Source organism: Humulus lupulus, chromosome 4 (assembly GCF_963169125.1).
Source record: "Humulus lupulus chromosome 4, drHumLupu1.1, whole genome shotgun sequence".
NCBI lineage: Eukaryota > Viridiplantae > Streptophyta > Magnoliopsida > Rosales > Cannabaceae > Humulus > Humulus lupulus.
The window spans coordinates 101,500,220-101,521,234 of record NC_084796.1 but is presented as its reverse complement, the minus strand read 5'-3'; the positions used below and the strand labels follow the sequence as shown (position 1 = coordinate 101,521,234).

General features: G+C 36.4%; 1 protein-coding gene and 1 non-coding gene across 2 annotated transcripts; both read right to left on the bottom strand.

The window, feature by feature from the left end:
• Nucleotides 1-2,150: 2,150 nt before the first annotated feature.
• On the bottom strand, nt 2,151-2,257 carry LOC133833448 (small nucleolar RNA R71). The gene has a single exon (XR_009892827.1). It is a non-coding gene; the product is annotated as a small nucleolar RNA R71 (small nucleolar RNA).
• A 17,153-nt stretch (nt 2,258-19,410) lies between these two features.
• On the bottom strand, nt 19,411-19,741 carry LOC133832441 (formate--tetrahydrofolate ligase-like). Its single transcript, XM_062262786.1, has one exon. The coding sequence runs from the start codon at nt 19,729-19,731 to the stop codon at nt 19,411-19,413; it is 321 nt and encodes a 106-aa protein (XP_062118770.1). The 5' UTR covers nt 19,732-19,741.
• Nucleotides 19,742-21,015: the final 1,274 nt, after the last annotated feature.

Genomic DNA, 21,015 nt, shown 5'->3' with positions numbered 1-21,015 from the left:
CCCACGTTGCCACATGGAAGCCTACCATTCGTCCACTGCAGCCGCGCCGCCGAAGCCGAGCCAAAGCCGAGCCACCTGACGCACGCTGACACACCTGAGCACCTGATGCCGCGGGTCCCACCAGCTGCCAGCCACCCGAGCCAACCAATGCGCGCCACGTCGCCATGCTACTCCCCACACCCCAACAACTAAACTGGCACTCTCTGCCGAGCCAACCGGATCATGCCACATGGCCCAGATGTCTCCCACGGCTCAACAACATTTTCCCCACTTCCATCAGTTTTTATGCCACTTTCCCACTATTTTGTACATGGTTTTACACATTTTTGAGTCCTATTTACACTATAAATAGAGGATCAAATGGAGTAAAAAAGTATCAGATTTGGGATGGAAGTGTAGAGAGTACTGTTGGAGAGAAAAACACTTATTTCTTAATTTTACAATTTTTCTTTTACATTTCTTTGAGTGAAAACAATGCCTATTTTAGGCTAAATTCTCTTGTAGAAAGGCTAGAGTGAAGTTCATGTATTATATTTTTAATATATTGATTCTTTATTTTGTTCTTCATTTCTCTTCTTTGTTACAATTAAATTTATTTTCTTCTAATTTTTATTCTAAATTTATTAGTATCTTTTACATAAGTCTAATCATGCTCTTCTTATGTAATTTAGGATTTTAATTTGATTTAGGATATTTGTTATATTATATGATTTTTATTGCATTCTGCCATTGGTATTTTGTCGCTCTAAGGTATATAATATGATAGGTTTTTAAAATTAGAAGTTAGTATAATTTAATTAAAGAACATATTTTAAGGTGAGCTTTATTATATATATTTTCCAACTATAATTAATGGTGTAGAATTATAGTTGAGTAGAATAAATCAATTTTATTAAAATATATATATGTTTGCATGAATGAAACTTATGCCTTCCATATTTTCTTTCTGATTTTAATTCATTGATTTTGTTTATTTAATATTTATATTCTTTTTCAAAGTTACATCATTTCAAAGTTTATTATTTCTGATTTACTAATATTTCTTTTTACTTGTATTTTACCTCTCTATGGATACGACATAGCCCGATTACTACTGCGATCGCTTATGAGTTATTGGGCGATATCAATTTTTGGCACTGTTGCCGGGGAGGTAATTCTACAATTAAAGGTTTGCATAGTAAATTATATTTTTTCTATTTAAAAAAAAAGTAGTATAATTTTTTAATTTCTCTTTTATTTTATTTTTCCTTAGTAATTTTAATTTTAATTTATTCATTTATTTTATTTTTAGGTTTAGAATTTTATTTTCTAGATTTAGGTTTTTGCTTAAAAAAGCATAAAATTTTAAATCATAAAATTAAAAAAAAAAAAAAAGTATTGAGAACATTTGTGTAATTTTGGAAATTAGTAAAAGCCAAACTTGTTCTGTCTTAGAAAAATTGGTTCTTAAATAAGGTCTGTGTTAGCGTTACCCTCCAACCTTTTCTAAGAACCTCAGGGAGTTCTAGAAAAGCTCTTGGGCCTAAAGTGGTACCTTGGCAGCCTTTTCCAATTGGCCTGGGAACATTTTGGTGTATACTTATTACATTATTACACACTTGCAGTTATAATACTTACAAAATAAAAAAATATTTATGCCACGAAACAGAGACGCACTAGGGAGATTTGTGAGACAACAAGTAGCAACTTTAGAAAACTCTCCTAGTTCTTCGTTTTCTTCCATTCGTTCAAACACTCCCGATTCACCGAGACTTCCTGAACCACCCATGATGGCTCATCAAGATGAAGTCCAACCAAGAACGCTACAGGAATATTTACATCCTACGCGTACAGCCACACCTTCATGCATAATGTATCCCAACAATATGCCAAATTTTGATTTCAAACTTGGCATGATTAACCTCTTACCAACCTTCCATGGGTTGGAAAATGAGAGTCCGTACGTGCATATACGGGAATTTGAAGAGGTGGTGGCTACATTCAACAACCGAGCTGATGTCACCAACATTGTGAGATTGAAATTTTTTCCTTTCTCTCTCAAAGACAAAGCAAAAAGTTGCTTGTATTCCTTAAGGCCTAGATCTATCAGAACATGGGACGAAATGACAAAAGCATTCTTTGCCAAATATTTCCCGCCCCATAAGACTAGCAGCCTTAAGAGGAAAATCTCTACCTTCATCCATAAAGACCATGAAACTTTCCATCAGGTCTGGGAGAGGTTTAGAGATTTGATAAATCAATGCCCACATCATGGATACGAAAGCTGGCGTCTGATAAGCTATTTCTACGACGGTCTCACAACCGGACAAAGAAAATTCGTACAAATGATGTGTAATGGCGAATTCCTTCAAAAAGATCCTGATGAAGCTTTCAAGTACCTCGACGATCTTGCTGAAAAGTCCTACACGTGGAATGGACCGAGTCCTATGGACAAGCCACGATAAACTAGAATCTACCAATTAAAGGAAGACGACAACGTCAAAAGCCAAATTGAATCCTTGAGACAACAATTCGAGGCTTTCAAATCTCAAGAAGGTAGAGGAATCCACATGGCTGCAAAGGTAGAGACACATGATCCATGCTTCATCTGTGGAGGGACGGAACATCAATTGCCAGAGTGCCCACCTCTTGGTGAGCTAAGAGGAGGAAATGAGGAACACTGCAATGCTTTAGGGGATTACAAGAAGCCTTATAACCCTTTCTCAAACACATACAATCCCGGTTGGCGCAACCATCCAAATTTCAGCTGGAAGGATTCAAACCAAGCATCTGGAAGCCAATGGAGGCCTGAGCAGCAACAACCACCAAAAGCATACATTGCTCCTCAAAATAACATGCAGTCGAGTAATTCTCTAGAGAATACTTTGCAGATGCTTGCACAAACTCAAATAGCCTCAACTCAAGAGCTCAAATCTTGTTTCACATAAATGGTAGAGGAAATGAAAGACATGAAAATACAAATGACAAAGCTAAACACTACTTTGGCGATTCAAGAGCATGGTAGACTTTCCGCTCAACCTCTAATCCATCAAAAAGGGCAACACATGGCACAAACCTCCTCCTCTGCAGATACAAATTTCAAAGAGGTTAATGCCATCTCTACTCGAAGTGGTCAAAGTACGGTTTCACTATTAACTAAGACAACGAGTACGTCAATGCCCGCTCCAGATGATGATGTGCCAATAAGCATTCCAGTAAAGGCACCCTTTCCTCAAGCTTTGAAATCCACTGGAAAGGTATTGGAAAATCATGGTGAAATCCTAGACCTTTTAACACAAGTGAAGATCAACTTGCCATTGTTTCATGTGATCAAACAAGTGTCAGCTTATGCAAAGGTTATCAAGGATTTGTGCACCGTTAAAAGAAAGTACCATGTCAAGAAAACTGCATTCTTGGCGGAACAAGCTAGTGCGGTAATTGACTGCAAGACACCACCTAAATACAAAGATCCTGGTTGTCCCACCATCTCATGCCAAATTGGGGAGCAGGAATTTGGTCAAGCCCTTCTAGACTTAGGAGCAAGTGTAAATCTCATGCCATATTCAATATACTTGCAATTAGGTCTAGGAGAACTCAAGCCCACATCTGTGGTGCTACAATTGGCCGATCGATCAGTAAAGAAACCTCGGGGAATAGTAGAAGACGTTCTGATTCAAATTGAAAAATTCTATTACCCTGTTGATTTTCTCATCTTGGACACTCAATCTGAAGTGAGTATAGAGTCCAAAATTCCCATCATTCTTGGTAGACCTTTCCTCACAACAACAAATGCACTCATTAACTGTAGGAATGGTCTCATGAAAATCTCTTTCGGGAACATGACTCTAGAAGTAAATGTTTTCCACATTGGCAAACAACCACTTGATAACGATGAGTATTTCCAATCCTATCTAATCGAAACACTTATTTCAGAAGAGGGCGAATCAAAATACACATCTAGTCATTTTAATCACCTCTTCCAAATTTCAGAAAGTTCTGAGCCTGATGAGTCTAAAATCAACCCTGAAATCGTCAAACTCTCACAGGCTAGAAGAACCATGTTTTGGAATCCAATCTTTGAGGAACCCCCTTAAGATCGAGAAACACCAAAACCATCCATTGAAAAATCTCCCAGACCAAAGTTGGCCCAACTTCCTGACGCTCTTAAGCATGTTTTCCCGGGAGCTGACAACACTTTTCCTGTCATAATATCCTCCAAGATCAATGCCACACAAGAGCGCCAACTCATCAATGTGTTGTAAGAACAAAGAGATGCATTAGGATGGACGATAACTGACATCAAAGGTATTAGTTCTTTAATTTGCTCCCATCACATTCAATTGGAAGACGGGGCTATACCACGTCGTGACCCTCAAAGAAGATTGAACCCAATGATGAAGGAAGTAGTAAAGACTGAAGTCTTGAAACTTCTGGATTCTGGCATAATCTATCCTGTTGCTGACAGTAAATGGGTCAGCCCAACTCAGGTTGTTCCCAAGAAATCTGGGGTAACAGTGGTACAAAATGAAAAAGGGGAACTTGTTCCTACCAAGGTCAGAACTGGGTGGCGCATGTGCATTGATTATAGAAAATTAAACGCAGCCACCCATAAAGACCATTTTCCACTTCCATTCATCGATCAAATATTGGAACGTGTGGCAGGTCATCCTTTCTATAGTTTTCTCAATGGTTATTTAGGGTATTACCAAATTGAGATTGCCTTAGAAGATCAGGATAAGACCACATTCACTTGTCCTTTTGGTACTTTTGCCTTTTGGCGCATGCCATTTGGCCTGTGCAATGCTCTAGCCACTTTCCAGCGATGCATGATGAGCATATTTAGTGATATGATCGAGAAATGTATGGAAGTATTCATGGATGATTTGACAGTCTTTGGAGATTCCTTTGAATCAAGCCTTCTCAATTTAGAGTCTTTGCTTAAACGTTGCAAAGAGAAAGGCTTGGTACTCAACTACGAAAAGTGTCATTTCATGGTGCCATCAGGCATAGTCTTGGGGCATGTCGTGTCGGAATGAGGAATTGAGGTTGATCAATCAAAGATTGAACTCATATCAAAGCTGCCCACCCCCAAGACTGTTAAAGACATTCGATCTTTTCTTGGGCATGCAGAATTCTATAGGAGGTTCATACAAAATTTCTCGACAATTGCTCGCCCTTTGTCAAACCTCCTAGCAAAAGATGTTGTGTTCAGTTGGACACCTGAGTGTGAGGAATCTTTTGGAACGCTCGTTGCAAAACTCACTTCTGCCCCTATCATTCAGCCACCAGATTGGAACTTACCGTTCGAAGTCATGTGTGATGCTAGTAATTGTGCTATAGGGGCCATCTTAGGTCAAAGAAGGGAAGGGAAGCCCTTCGTTGTTTATTACGCAAGTAGAACTCTTAACAGTGCTCAGATGAACTATTCTACTACTAAAAAAGAGTTACTTGCTGTAGTCTTCCCACTTGACAAGTTTCGTTCCTACCTGATTGGTTCACCTATCACAGTCTTTACGGACCATTCTGCCTTAAAATACCTCATTTCCAAAAAGGATGCTAAGGCGCGTTTAATTAGGTGGATCCTTCTGTTACAAGAATTTGATCTGACCATAAAAGACAAGAAAGGAGTTGAAAATGTGGTAGCGGACCACTTATCTCGTCTTGAATTTTCTGATTCCAGTGATGGCCCAGCCATTCGAGATGACTTCCCTAATGAACTTCTCTTTGTAGTCACTAAGTTGCCATGGTACGCTCATATTGTTAATTACTTAGTGACTGGCGAACTTCCAACTGCATGGAGTGCAGAAGATAAACGTAAATTTTTGGTCGAGGTTCGTAACTTCTATTGGGACGACCCATATCTTTTCAAGTATTGCCCCGACCAAATTATGAGACGTTGCATTCCAAATGATGAAATTTGTAGTGTTCTGAACTTTTGTCATAATGAAGCTTGTGTTGGTCATTTTTCTATGAAAAAGACTGCTGCAAAAATCTTACAGTGTGGTCTTTATTGGCCCACTTTGTTCAAAGACGCTAACAATTTCTGTCGATCATGTGAAAGGTGTTAGAAATTAGGTGCCCTATCCCGGCGACATATGATGCCATTAAACCCAATTCTTGTAATAGAAAATATTCGATTGTTGGGGGATAGACTTTATGGGACCATTTCCACCTTCTTCTGGCTACCTTTACATTCTCCTCGCCATAGACTATGTTTCAAAATGGGTGGAAGCTGTGCCTTGTCGAAATAATGATAACACAACTGTTGTGAAATTCTTAAAGGAAAATGTTTTATCTAGGTTTGGCACACCACGAGCTATCATAAGTGATCAAGGCACCCATTTTTGCAACTATTCTTTTGAGACCTTAATGCAAAAATATGGTGTAATTCATAAGGTTGCATTGCCTTATCACCCACAGACAAATGGCCAAGCTGAGTTAGCCAACCGAGTAATTAAGCAAATTTTAGAAAAGAAGGTTAATCCTGACCGTGAAGATTGGTCCTCATGACTTCTCGATGCTCTCTGGGCGTATCGCACTGCTTACAAAACTCAGCTTGGTATGTCTTCGTACAGGCTAGTCTATGGCAAAGCCTTCCACCTTCCTGTTGAGCTGGAACACAAAGCTTATTGGGCAGTTAAAAGCCTAAATTTTAATCTCAAGGCGGCAGGACTCAATCGTAAGCTTCAGTTGTCAGAAATTGAAGAGTTAAGAAACGATGCTTATGACAACTCTAGGATCTACAAGGCTAATATGAAAGTGGTCCATGACAAGCATATCTTAAGAAAAGAATTTGAGCCAAACCAACGAGTACATCTTTATGACTCTCGTCTGCATATCCAACCTGGCAAGCTGAAATCAAGGTGGACTGGCCCATATGTTGTGAAATCTGCCTTTCCTAATAGTGCTGTTGAGGTCATAGACCCAACTGATGGGAGAGAATTCAAAGTAAATGGCCAACGACTGAAAAACTACATGGAGAGGGTGACCCAACCTGAAGAAGTCACTCTCGTGGAACCGGTTTACCAAGTCTGAGTAGTGTTCCAAATTGTTTGTACATAGGTTTGTTTTCTGTTTATTTCCCTTTTGTCATTTTATTTTATTTGTTATCATTTTGTGTTTTCAGTTTTTTATGTTTTAGAGAATCAATATTCGCTCTATCACTCGACACTCACTATCCAAGTGTTCTCTTTCCCTGCTCTTTTACATTTATTATATATTGAGACATTGAGGACACTGTCAGATTTTGGTTGGGGGTGGTGAGCATATTCATGCATGTTCATGTTGATTTTTGTCATATTAATATTTTCACAGTCAAATTTTTTTAAAATGACTTATTTATTTTTGCAAAATGTTACTTTTGAGTCAATTTTTGTTATCTGTATTACTAAGAGTTTCTCTAGAGTTGCCTAATGCACATGCCATATATTGTGGTAAGATGGTTGATTATCATGTATTTGCTTAGAAATTTGCCTTGTTTAAGAATTCTTTATTTTTTGTGAGAGGTGAGACTTGAGAAAGCAACTTAAATTTTTTTTATTGATTCTTAGAAATTGTTATAATTATTTGGACAAGGTATTGTGGTATGTATGGATGAAGTTTTAGGGATAATATTTTCTATAGACAAATCTTATTAGAGAGCCTTTTATTATGTTGTTAAAAAAAATAAAAAAAAAAGAAGAAGAAGAAAAGAGAAAGAAAAAAGAAAAAAGAAAAAAATAGAAAAAAGGAGAAAGACACAAGAGCAATATTTCTATAATTTTCAATTATGTTGTCTCTTGTGTCCAAGAAAAAAAAATGTGTGTTTATTAATTTCATGTTCTATTTTATGGCTCTTAGAATAAATGTAAAGATTTTCTATTTAACTTAAAATCCCAAAAACCTGGTTTTGTGGTATTCTTTATGGTGGTTGTCCTAATAGTTTATTTCCTATCTTCGTTTCAATTATTATTTAAGAGTTTGTCCTAAATACATATCCATTTGATGAGTGCTTACTTATTTTCCAACTCCATGAGAGAAACCCTTAAACTTTAAATATTTTCAATTACATGAGAGGTTAATGGAGTTGAGACTTTCACTTGGAATAATTTCGAAGGCTTTATGTGCTATGGTTTGCGGTAAGAAGGTTCAAGTTTGGTGCACACACTCACAACTCTAGATTTATTCAAAGTAATTTTGATAACTCTTGTTGATTTATTACTAACATTTTGTGTTAATACTTAAGTTCTTTTGTAATTTTTGACCTGAAATATATCATGTTGACATTTATTATTTTGCTTGAATTGCTAGTAGCAATAAGCTGGTTGGGGGTTGTGATTAGTGCTCAAAAATATCATTTTATTAGTTTTAAAGTTTAAAATTAATTAAGTTTTAATTAATATTTTCATGGATTTATTGCCATAAGTTTTATATTTGAAAATATTAATTTTGATTTAATTTGTGTTTAATTTTCAGGAAATAAAATGTATTTTTGACACAAACAAAAAGAAAGAAGAAAGAAGGAAATATAATTGAAAAGAATGATGATAAAGTGGTATTTTTGACAAAACTAGGCCCAAAATGGAGCCCAAACCCAAGCCAACAGCTGCTCCCCCACGCTGCCACATGACAGCCTTCCATTCATCCACTCCAGCCGCACCGTCGAAGCCGAGCCACCTGACGCACGCTGACACACCTGAGCATCTGACGCATCTGACGTTGCGGGTCCCACTAGCTGCCAGCCGCCTGATGCCGTCTGACGCACCAGCCACCCAAGCCAACCAATGCGTGCCACGTTGCCATGCTACTCCCCACGCCCCAACAACTTAGTTGCCACTCTCTGCCGAGCCAACCGGATCATGCCACGTGGCCCAGATGTCTCCCACGGCTCAACAACATTTTCCCCACTTCCATCAATTTTTATGCCACTTTCCCACTATTTTGTACACAGTTTTACACATTTTTGAGTCCTATTTACACTATAAATAGAGGACCAAATGGAGTAAAAAAGTATCAGATTTGGGAAGGAAGTGTAGAGAGTATTGTTGGAGAGAAAAACACTTATTTCTTCATTTTCTTATTTTTCTTTTACATTTCTTTGAGTGAATAGCAAATGGGTCAGTCCAACTCAAGTCGTGCCCAAGAAATATGGTGTCACTGTGGTCCAAAACAAAAAAGGGATCCTTATCCCCATAAAAACTGTGACAAGGTGGCACATGTGCATTGATTATCGAAAATTAAATGCTGCCTCCCGCAAAGATCATTTTCCACTCCCATTCATAGATCAAATCCTTGAACGTGTAGTTGGTCATCCATTCTATTGCTTTCTTGATGGCTAGTCTGGCTATTATGAAATTGAGATTGCATTAGAGGATCAAGATAAGACTACTTTCAATTGTCCCTTTGGCACCTTTGCTTTCCAGCGTATGCCATTTGGCTTATGTAATGCACCAGCTACATTCCAAAGATGCATGATGACTTTAGTGACATGATTGAAAAATCAATGGAAGTATTCATGGATGACCTAACCATTTTTGGAAATTCCTTTGACACATGTCTTCTTCATCTTGAAGCTATTTTAAAATGGTGTATTGAGAAAGGACTTGTGCTCAACGGGGAGAAATGTCATTTCATGGTATCTTCTGGCATAGTCTTAGACCACAATGTTTCTAAAAGAGGAATTAAGATTGATTAATCAAAATTTGACCTTATCTCCAACCTGCCTACTCCTAAGACTATCAAAGATGTTAGGTCATTCCTTGGTCATGCTGTTTTTTATAGGAGGTTCATACAAAAAATTTCAATGATCGCTCTTCCGCTAAGCAACCTCCTAGCCAAAGATGTTACTTTTGAGTGAACACCTAAGTGTGAGGAATTATTATGAACGCTTGTAAATTCACTCACTTCCGCTCCCATCATTCAGTCACCAGATTGGAGTCTTCCTTTTGAAATGATATGTGACGCAAGTAACTTTGTTGTGGGTTGGGACAACGAAGGGAAGGGTGTAATGACCCAACTAATTCTAGACTTTGGACCATTAAAACTGCTTATACATAGACACTATTCTTAAGAAAACATACATATGAAACATTCATAACTTTATTAAAAACTATAAAGTAAAAGTTAAAATACACAAACGCGGGGTATGGGATCCCATTGTTTTAAAATAAAACATAACTTAAATCTTGAATAAATTTGTTACAAAACCAAGTGCGGAAAATACATAGAAACATAATAAAAAGACTGAAACAACGTCGTCCTCGAATCGTTCAAGCAGTCCACCGAATCCATTCTTCCTCAATACACAATCCCAAGCTGCCAAAATATTTCCGCCGCCGTAACTATTTTCCTGCACATATAAAAATAAAGGAATGAGCCTAATGCCTAGCAAGAAAAATCTACGAAAAGCATAAAACATAAACATAAACATAAACTATAAACATATGACTATAAAAACGTATACCATATATTAATGGCCATTATGACATGTGTTAAACCATCTACGTCCCCTATCTAATATTTGAGGTAGGTTAGATCACATGATAGTATATGATAACCCATCTAGGTCCTCTGTCTAATATTTGAGGTAGCGTATATCATAATTCTAAACATGAAAATGATAAACACTAAGGCTTGCTAACTAAGCAACTATGAGCCCTAGATAAAAATATAACACAACATAAAATTATGATAACATATTATACATAAAAATAACATATAAACATATAGAATCTATCCTATTTTCCTTACCAATACCGGGTTGTGAGAACAAGGATGGGATTTTGGAACACTCCTAAAACCAACAATGAGAAGTGTAGAGTCCTAGAATATTAACTTAACTAGCTAGATAGTAGTAGTAGTAGTAGTAGCAGTAGTAGCAGGAGCAGCAGCAGCAGCAGCAGCAGTAGTAGTAGTAGTAGTAGTAGTAGTAGTAGTAGTAGTCGTAGTAGTGGTAGTTGTGGTAGTAGTGGTAGTAGTAGTAGTAGTAGTAGTGGTAGTAGTGGTAGTAGTAGTAGTAGTAGTGGTAGTAGTAGTAGTGCAGCAGCAGCAGTAGTGGTAGTGGTGGTAGAGGTAGTAGTAGTAGTAGTAGTAGTAGTAGTAGTAGTAGTAGTAGTGGTAGTAGTAGTAGTAGTAGTGGTAGTAGTAGTAGTAGTAGTAGTAGTAGTAGTAGTAGTAGTAGTGGTAGTAGTGGTAGTGGTAGTAGTAGTAGTGCAGCAGCAGCAGTAGTGGTAGTGGTGGTAGAGGTAGTAGTAGTAGTAGTAGTGGTAGTAGTAGTAGTAGTAGTGGTAGTAGTAGTAGTAGTAGTAGTGTTAGTGGTGGTAGTGGTGGTAGTGGTGGTAGTGGTAGTAGTGGTAGTAGTAGTAGTAGTAGTAGTAGTAGTAGTAGTAGTAGTAGTAGTAGTAGTAGTCGTAGTAGTGGTAGTAGTGGCAGTGGTGGTAGTGGTGGTAGTGGTGGTAGTAGTAGTAGTAGTAGTAGTAGTAGTAGTAGTAGTGTTAGTAGTGGTAGTAGTGGTAGTAGTGGTAATGGTAGTGGTAGTAGTGGTAGTGGTGGTAGTGGTGGTAGTGGTGGTAGTGGTAGTGGTGGTAGTGGTAGTAGTGGTAGTAGTGGTGGTAGTGGTGGTAGTGGTGGTAGTGGTGGTAGTGGTGGTAGTGGTGGTGGTGGTGGTGGTGGTGGTGGTAGTGGTGGTAGTGGTGGTAGTGGTGGTGGTGGTAGTAGTAGTAGTGGTAGTAGTAGTAGTGGTAGTGGTGGTAGTAGTAGTGGTGGTAGTGGTAGTGGTGGTAGTGGTAGTGGTAGTAGTGGTGGTAGTAGCGATGGTCGTAGTAGCGGTGGTCGTAGTTAGTAGTGTTAGTAGTGGTAGTAGTGGTAGTAGTGGTAGTAGTGGTAGTGGTAGTGGTAGTGGTAGTAGTGGTAGTAGTGGTAGTGGTGGTAGTGGTAGTAGTGGTAGTAGTGGTAGTAGTTCTGAACTTGATAAGTTTAACCTATAGTTTAAGAATATTAATTATAACATAAGGTTTGATTAATATTGCTGGTCCTAGGTGTATTATTTATTATAGCCTAAGGTTTAGATAGAGCCAATAAGAATATTACACTTGTCATAAGCATGATTATTAGGGAATTAGAGTTTGTTATTTTATGGTTAGTTAAGAAATTTGTGGATTAGGTTGTTATTTAGATAATTAAATAGATTTCCCGTAACTTTAGGGTACTCTAAATTTCGACCTATTTTTGATCCAGTTATATTAGGAATTTCGAAAAATAGTATTTCTAAAAAGTTGTAGATAATTGAATTAGATTTCTAACGGTATAAAGATGGTCTAAATCGGAGTCATACAACTCGAGTTATGTTGATTTTACTACAAGTGAGTATAGAGTTACGAGATTTAGGAAGTTAGAAGTTAGGATTCTTTTTTTTTTATTATTATTTTTAATTTTTAAAACAAGCTTTGACTCCTTAGACCTACCTCTGAATAATTTGACCAAGTCCTAAGCCTTTGACTGAAGAATATTAAAATATTTTCAATTAAATTCATTATTTTTATTCAAAGCCAAAAAGAAGATTTTTATTCCTAGAACTCTATAAATAGGACTTAGACCCCAGCCCTTCTCCTCACTCTTCAGCTGTGATCAAACTCCAAGGTGCTAGCACTACCATAGAGTGATAAACACTTGGGTTGAGAAAAAACTTTGCCATTCTTAAGCTTTATAAAATACTTGGGAAGTGAGGTTTAGTGTATTTCGGTATTGGAGTTAGACCAATCCATAATGTTAACTAAGGTACTCCTATTCTTTAAGTCCAATTCTTTAAAACTCTTTAGTTTTCTTTACTTCTTTTTATTCAGATCTTAACTTTCGTTATTGGTTCTTGATTAGGTTCTTGAAACTTAAGTTCTTTTATGGTAAGTTTCTTCTTGATGGTTTAGTTTCCACATTCATTCTTTATTCTTTAGAAATACTCACCATTTGTATTGTTGGTTTTAGGAGTGTTCCAAATCCCGTCCTTGTTCTCATATCCCGGTGTTGGAAAATATGATAGATTTTATGTGCTTATATGTTCTGTTATGTTATGTTATATGTTTATGCTATGATATGTATATGTATGATATGTTTTAGTTCTTGGGCATATGTTTTGTTTAGATAACAAGCATATAATTTGTTTAGATAACAAGTCCCAATAGTATATTCCTTGGGCATATAATTTGTTTAGATAACAAGCCCCATAAATTTATATGACTTGTTTAGATAACTAGCCTTATAGAATTATGGACATATGATTGCCTAGCTAGCAAGCCCCAAGATGTATGATAGCCATTGTAATAGATGTTTTTGTAGCCATATGTTTTATAGTGTATGCTTATGATATATGATATATGTTTTAGATAGTCTTATGTTCTTTTATAGTATTTGATGTAGTCTTATGCTTATGTTTACGATGTATGTTTTGTTTTTAGTAGATTTTCCTTGCTGGGCATTAGGCTCATTCCTTTATTTTAGTGTGATGCAGGAAAATGATTATGGAGGCGGAAGGATTCTTGGTAGCATGGCATGTGTGTTAAGGATGAATGGAATGGATGGGCTGGGTGTCGATCGAGGATGATGTTTATTTTAGTCTTTTGAAATATGTCTCTTTTGTAATTCCGCATTCAATTTTTTTTTAACTTGTTTTTAAAGCTATGTTTTATGTATTTTAAACAATAGGATCCCATACCATATCATATTTTATTTTACATTTTTAATAAAGACATGCTATTTCTTATATTTTGGGTTTTCAATAAAGGCATGTTATTTCTTATGTTTGTATCGAAATAGTAGCTATGTCTAGTAGTTTTAATGGTCCAAGGTCTTAGAAATAGTTGGGTCATTACAGTTGGTATCAGAGCCAAAGGTCCATTTACATGAAGTTCTCTTTGATACACACGCTCAAGCTCCGAATCTAACTGCCAATGTAAGTTGTTTATGTTATAGTTGTTATGATTATGTGTTTAGTTAACGTTTTAGCCCTTATGTTTTTAGTTAAGAATATTTGTAAATTAGTTTCGTTTCTTTACTTATTTTATTTATTATCTTTGCATTTATGATAGTATATAGTGAAAACCTTTTTTCCAAATAAATATCATTGTTATTTTTGAAAGACATGTATGAGTTTGATTTTCTTTTACAATCATAATAAATAAGAAATTTAATAAATAATGACCAAGTTCAGTGAGGGTGGATACGAATCAATGAACTGGGTTCTAAATTGAGAGTTAGGGGGCCATAGTAGTGGGAACGATTTTACTGATCCCAGCCCTCCCTCAATATGGTTAACTTTGGAACAACGATGAGTTTCGAGCTTGAGAATTAAGTCATATAGAATGATTAGAAACAAACTTAGAAACTAATAAAGATGGTTTATTTTTTTTAAGTATAGAAACACACCCTAATTAAAAGAAGGCTTATAAATTTTTTCATAAGAAGTCATAATTAATAAGTCTGAGTTATGTTTGCTTAGATTAAGCTTTTGCCTTAGAACCTATTAGGGTAAGTTCTAATATGCTTTCTCGACTATTAGAATTTTGCTGAGGATGTCGCTCAGAAGGTCTGCACGCACAAACACTAATGCCTCCAATGCCGCTCCTGAGAGCAATGAAGCCCCTCCAGTTCGCAGAAGGGTAGTGCATTCTACCGCCAACCGAAGCGCACCGCAGCCGCCGCCGGTTGACAACATCGCAAAAATTGCAAGACTACGATAACAAGTGGAGGAATTACTACAGCAACAGTGACAACAGACTCAGACTCAGCCTCAGCCTCCGCCTCTACCGCAACCACAACCTCAGCAAATGGCTCAAGTACCCCATCAAGTAGGTCCTTATGGGGGATGGCCAATGGTGAACCATGCGCCATACCCAGCTCAGTACATGGAGCCAATCTATGAGTGGTTTCGTAAGCAATACGCTCCAAACGTTGAAGGGACAACAGACCCCTTAGAGGAAGAAGAATGGCTCAGAAATGTAGAGCCAATCCTAGCGCATATGAATCTCGGCAACGCGGACCGCATATCCTGTGTTTCGTCTCTGCTTAAGAAGGATGCTAGAATATGGTGGGACTTAGTTCAGCAGACTAACGATGTCGCCACCATGACATGGACAAGATTTGTGGAGCTGTTCCACAAGAAGTATTACAACTCGGCAATCATCGCTACAAGGGTCGAGGAGTTCACTAGTTTGAAGCAAGGTAACTTGACGATAGTAGAATATGCTTGGCAGTTCGACAAATTAGCCAAGTTTGCACCAGAGATTGTTCCAACTGACTTTCTGAGGGTGAGCAAGTTCGTTAGAGGACTTAGACCAAAGACTGAGCTAGGAGTTAAGCTAGCAAACCCGTGATATACTACCTATGCCGATGTTCTAGAAACGGCAATAGAAGTAGAAAGGCTTCATGCGAATGTTAGTAAGGAGAAGGCTAGTAAGCCTGAGCCTAAACAGTAGGGTCAACCTAAGAATGGTCAGAACAACCACAACAACAGCCATCAGCATAGCAATAGTAATAGTAATGGTCAGAAGAGAAGGCATCCAGATGATAAGCTGGCCAATGGTGATAAAAGAGCACAGACAAATGATGGAGGCAATAAGTCGGGTTATGTAGAATACCCACAATGCTCTAAGTGCCAAAAGAAACATCTTGAGGAATGTCATGCAAACATCAAGGGATGCTTCAACTGTGGTCAGGAAGGTCACTGAAGGAGGCAGTATCCCCAGCTCAAGCAAGAGGAGAAAATGGACAATATAATGGTTCCTGCCAGGGTATTTGCTTTAACCCAAGGAGAAGCTGATGCTAGCAATAAATTGGTTACAGGTTAGATTTCTATCCTCAATTATGTATCTTCTGTATTATTTGATTCGGGAGCAATATACTCGTATATCTCGTTAGGAATGATAGAGAAATTAAACAAACCTTGTAGAACTAGGTTTGTGACATAGTTGCTTTCGGGTAAAATAGTCCTATCATGACAGATAGTACGAGGCGTACCAATCAAAATCGAGGACGTAGAACTAGAAGGAGACCTGATAGAGCTGGAAATCAAAGACTTTGACATGATATTAGGCATGGACAGGCTAGCAAGGCATGGTACAACCATCGATAGCAGACGTAAGCAAGTGATGTTCGAGACTCCTGATGGTCAGAAACGATGCTATATGGGAAAAGTTTTAGGACTACATACGCCGCGTATTTCATCTCTCAAAGCTCATAGGATGATAGAAAAAGGATGTCACGCATTCTTAGCCAACTTTACGGATGCGGTAAAGGAAACACCACTAAAATTTGGAGACTTCCACATTGTAAAGGAATTCCCAGAGGTATTTCCTGGCAACTAGCAGGATTGCCGCCGACACGGGAGATGGACGTCATAATCAAACTAGTACCGGGCACCGAGCCATTCGCTATGGGGAGCACCGATTCTATTTGTGAAAAATAAGGACGAAAGTATGCATATGTGTATAGATAATCGCGAGCTGAATAAGATGACAATTTACAATAAGTACCCACTACCGTGACTTGAGGACTTATTTGATCAACTCCGAGGGGAAACCGTGTTTTCAAAGATTGATCTATGGAACGGGTATCATAGCTCAAAGTACGGGAAGAGGATAATCTCAAGACGGCTTTTAGAACTCGTTATGAACATTATGAGTTTCTAGTTATGTCTTTTGGTCTTACCAACGCTCCAGCCGCGTTTATGGATTTAATGAATATGGTCTTTATGGATTATTTGGATGAATTCGTCGTAGTGTTCATCAAAGATATCTTGGTGTAATAAAGGACGAAGTCGAACATGAGGAACACACTACTACAAAAACACCCTTTTAGTACACCTTTTTAGGACACTCACCTAAATGCGAGTCTTAAAAACAACTCATGTACTTTTTGCGAGTCCTTAAAGAATTTGTTTTAGGACTCGCAGAGTGAGTCTTAAAAATGGATATGTGTCCTAAAAGTTTGAATTTTTCCTTTTAACAAAAATTTATGGACTTTTTAGGACACTCATTGAGAGTCCTTAAAAACACATTTTAGGACTCGCAATGAGTCTCCTAAAAACATATGTGAGTCCTAAAAAAGTATTGATGATACTCAAAGTGGGCTCTAAAAAAATAATAATGAATAAATATATTATATAAATATATTCTTAAGAAAATTAATAATTAAAAATATGCTTTTTATTAATTAATTAAATAAGAAAATTTTAATTAAAAAATCAGACCTAAAAATCACTTTTTTATTGATTAATTAAAATCAGTTTTTCAATAAGAAATACATATATATTCGGTTTGGGGCTTTAGGGATTAGGGTTCATTCTTTTTTCAGCACAACAAAGAAGAAGAAGTTTTGTGCGGCTGGGTTCCCCATCTCACCGGCGGTGCAGTTGTTCTTGGTGGTTATGGTGCTCAGCAACAGCTATGCTGTTGGTCGGCCACGTTTTTCAACGCCTGGACAATCTTGGCCAAGGTTCTCAGCGGCGCTGCAAGTGGTTCTCGATGTTGCAGGGGTGCTCGGAGCTGCAAGAGGTCTCTATGCTGCAGGTGTTTTCGGCCACGACGGCAGTGGCAGCAGAGGTCTCGGTGGAATTTGAGAACCCACTAAAATCCAGGTTACTCTATTTCTCTCCCCTGATGCATTAATTTTTGTTAGAAAATCCGAATGTCTTTCCTTCTCTCATACTACTTCTATGAATCTCCATGGCAACATGGAGAGCTCAGAACGGCGATAACTCAGGACAAACGGTGGGTCTCAGAGTGGTTGCGGCTTTGGACGAACGGCGGGGGTTAGCCCTCCGAAAGCTTCACACGGGCTCACTACTCATAGAGGTATAAGTCTAAATATCTTGGTTTATCTTGTTTGTTTTTTTATCTATTGATTGCTTTTGTGTTATGTTTTTTTTTTGTTTGTAAATCTATCATCTGTGTATGTTTATAACTCTATTGTTTTATTTTGATTAAGTTTTCAGTTTTGCATCTTTTAGATGGATTGAGTTTTTTCAAATCTCAAATGTTGGTTACTTGGATTTATAGATATAGATAGAGATTTGTATTCCAACTCTTTTGTTTCTGTTAGATATTTTGAATTGGTGATGTTATTTACTTATTCCTGTGATTGAGATTTATAACTTATGAACATTATTTTGGATTAGATTTGGTGGGTGAGAAAATTATCATATCAATTTTCATTAATTTCAGTTTCTTGGAAGCTATCTCTGCTTAGTGCTCGCGGTGGGCTTGTTTTTGTTTCAATAATTTCTTAACAATAATTATTTCCATTGCTGCAGTGACATTTTTCTTTGATTGTTTTGATTTGTCACACTAATGGGTCATATACTTAAATTTGTGATTGGTTACTTGGATCATTACTTCTCTGTTTTTTAGTAAAAATATTTCACATGCTTTGTTGCTGAAATTGTGTTTATATTGGATATAATAATTATGTATTTTGTGATTAGGTTGACATGATTTTAGTATAGTAGTTTCATGAACTCTCTTTATTTTACTTGTTCTGAATTAATGTCTTGTTTTTAGTATAAAAAAAAATTCAAAACTATCTTTATTTTACTTGTTTTGATTTAATGTCTTGTGTTTTTAGTAAAAAAAAAAAAAATCAGAACTATCTTTATTTTACTTGTTTGGAATTAATGTCTTGTTCTTCATGGGAAATTAATTTCAAGGTGACAAGCAACTTAATTATTAGAGTTGTATTTCAATTAACACCTTAATATGATATTATCTCATACATTAATATTTATTCATGTATCCATTTGCTTTGTCTTTGGCATAGGTGGTCATGGGAAATTGATATCACCATGAATGTTGGATTTTGGTTTGGGCTATATTTTCTACCTTCTTGTTTGAATTTGAATTTTGCTTTTAGACTTATTAGATATTTAGACTATGCAATTTGGACTTTTTGGTGTGATTTCTCTATTATGTTGTGGACTTAGAATTGATTTGTGTTGTATTAGATTAGTCTATTACTCTATTAGACTTTTTTTAACAATACAAATATTTAGTTTATCTTAATCTATGTTATATTATATTAAATTGAACCAACTCATCATTAGTGAAAATAACAGAAAGTATGTTTCTTTGAGAATTTATCTATTGGCATTTAGTTGTAATGCTATTACACATATCAGCTTCTGACTATCACTAGCACAACCTTTTTTTCTATCTATTTTTGGCTCTCATTTTTTTCTTGGACCAATTAATAAATCTAATTTATTATTTAGGTTAGTTCATTTATAAACAAAACAAAAAGGAATGCAGTTATACAGTTAACTTAAACCTTTCAAAAATGTTCATGATTAAGCTTATTTATAAGCATTCAAGACTCAAATGTAACATGCTTCTTTTATTTGAAAAAAGAAAAACTATGTTTAGTTATCCAATACAAGATGGAATATAGCATGATACAATTTTAGCAAAACCATCAAACCATGGTAATGAAAAGTCTGCCCTTGATCCAAACTTTGGCCAAAGTATAGAGGCCTTGTTCAAGGAGACCATTAACCTTTCCAGTAGTGATGTCAAGATCGATTTCGTAGAAGCATGGCCTTGTAGGAAGTCCTGGCATTGTACTCATTGTTCCCACCAAAGGGTATATGAATCCAACCCCAATAATAGCCCTCACATCCCTTATCGGTAGGACAAAGCTATTGGGGGCTCCCTTCTCAGCTACATTGTGTGAAAATGAATACTGAGTCTTGGCCATGCAGATGGGCAGACCTGAAAACCCTTGCCTGCTGTACATCTCAATCTATTTCTCTACCTATTTAGGCAAAAGAAAACTTTATTTCATGAGTTAAACATGTAAACTTTGCCATGAACTTCATCTAAAATCACATTTTTTATTCACTCACAGTATATTATATCACTAGGAAAATTTGTAGAATAACACAACATCACAAACCTTCTCTTTAATTCAGAAGTTTTGTTCTTAACAAAACATTGTTTCATTCTTAAATAGAACTTTATGAAATAATGTTTGTTTGGGGTTCTCACATCCATTATTAATTAATCTTTGAACAACAATTCTTAAATAAAAAAGATTTACATGATATGAAAATGTTGTAAAAGCTTACCTGTTTTGAGTATACAACACCACTGGCACCATATGATCTTGCTATAGCCTCAATCTTGTCTTTGATATTGATATCCAAAGGATATAAAAACTTGAATGGTTGTGTAAGGTTCTCACAAGCCTTTTGAACAGCAATGCCTAGGTCTACCTGAACATCATAAATAAGTTTATTAGTTATAGAAGCCATTTATACACACACATATCATCTGTTATGTCAAGAAGATGAACATATATAGCAGATTAAACAACGCAAAATTAGTTAACAAAAATTGAATTATTGGATTCACTGGCTAAATTGATTTGTGGTTATGGACTATTGGACTTTCAACTAAGTTATGGTTTTTTTTTTATGTGGATGTAGCTATTTGATTTGTTGGAAACGTTGGCTTGAAAGAAACAACCAAACTTTTCTTTTTGTAAGGACTGGAATCATTGGATGTAGTCATGATTGTAGTTTCACCATTAAAGATGATTTCTTATCATCTAATTTACTTAGAGACTAGAATATTTGGCTTGTTATTTATTGTCATCTTATTATGTTTCCTGGCTTTGTTCATATGCTATAGTTTTGATACATATTCTTTTCTTTTACTAGATAATCTTGGAGAAAATTCCCCTTATTTTTTAGAGGTTTGTCAAATATATGCTGACAGAACAATAGGTAAATATATCAAGTTGGTCTTGTTGTTAGAATTTCAGTTTTTTTCTTTTGAAGTCAATAACATTTGCTTATTTTGTGACATTGGTCTTAGGATTCTTGTTATGTATATGCCTTAGTCTTAGCCTAGGAATCTTGGAGCTATTAAATCATGTTTCATTCATCATATGTGCATTTTTCATTGGCTTAGTACTTGATTGCAATATGTATATAAATATATTTAAAAATTAATTTCTTGTAGGCCAAGTGTTTTGGTTTGTGATGTTCTGAATATTTTTGTTGCAGTCTTACATGGA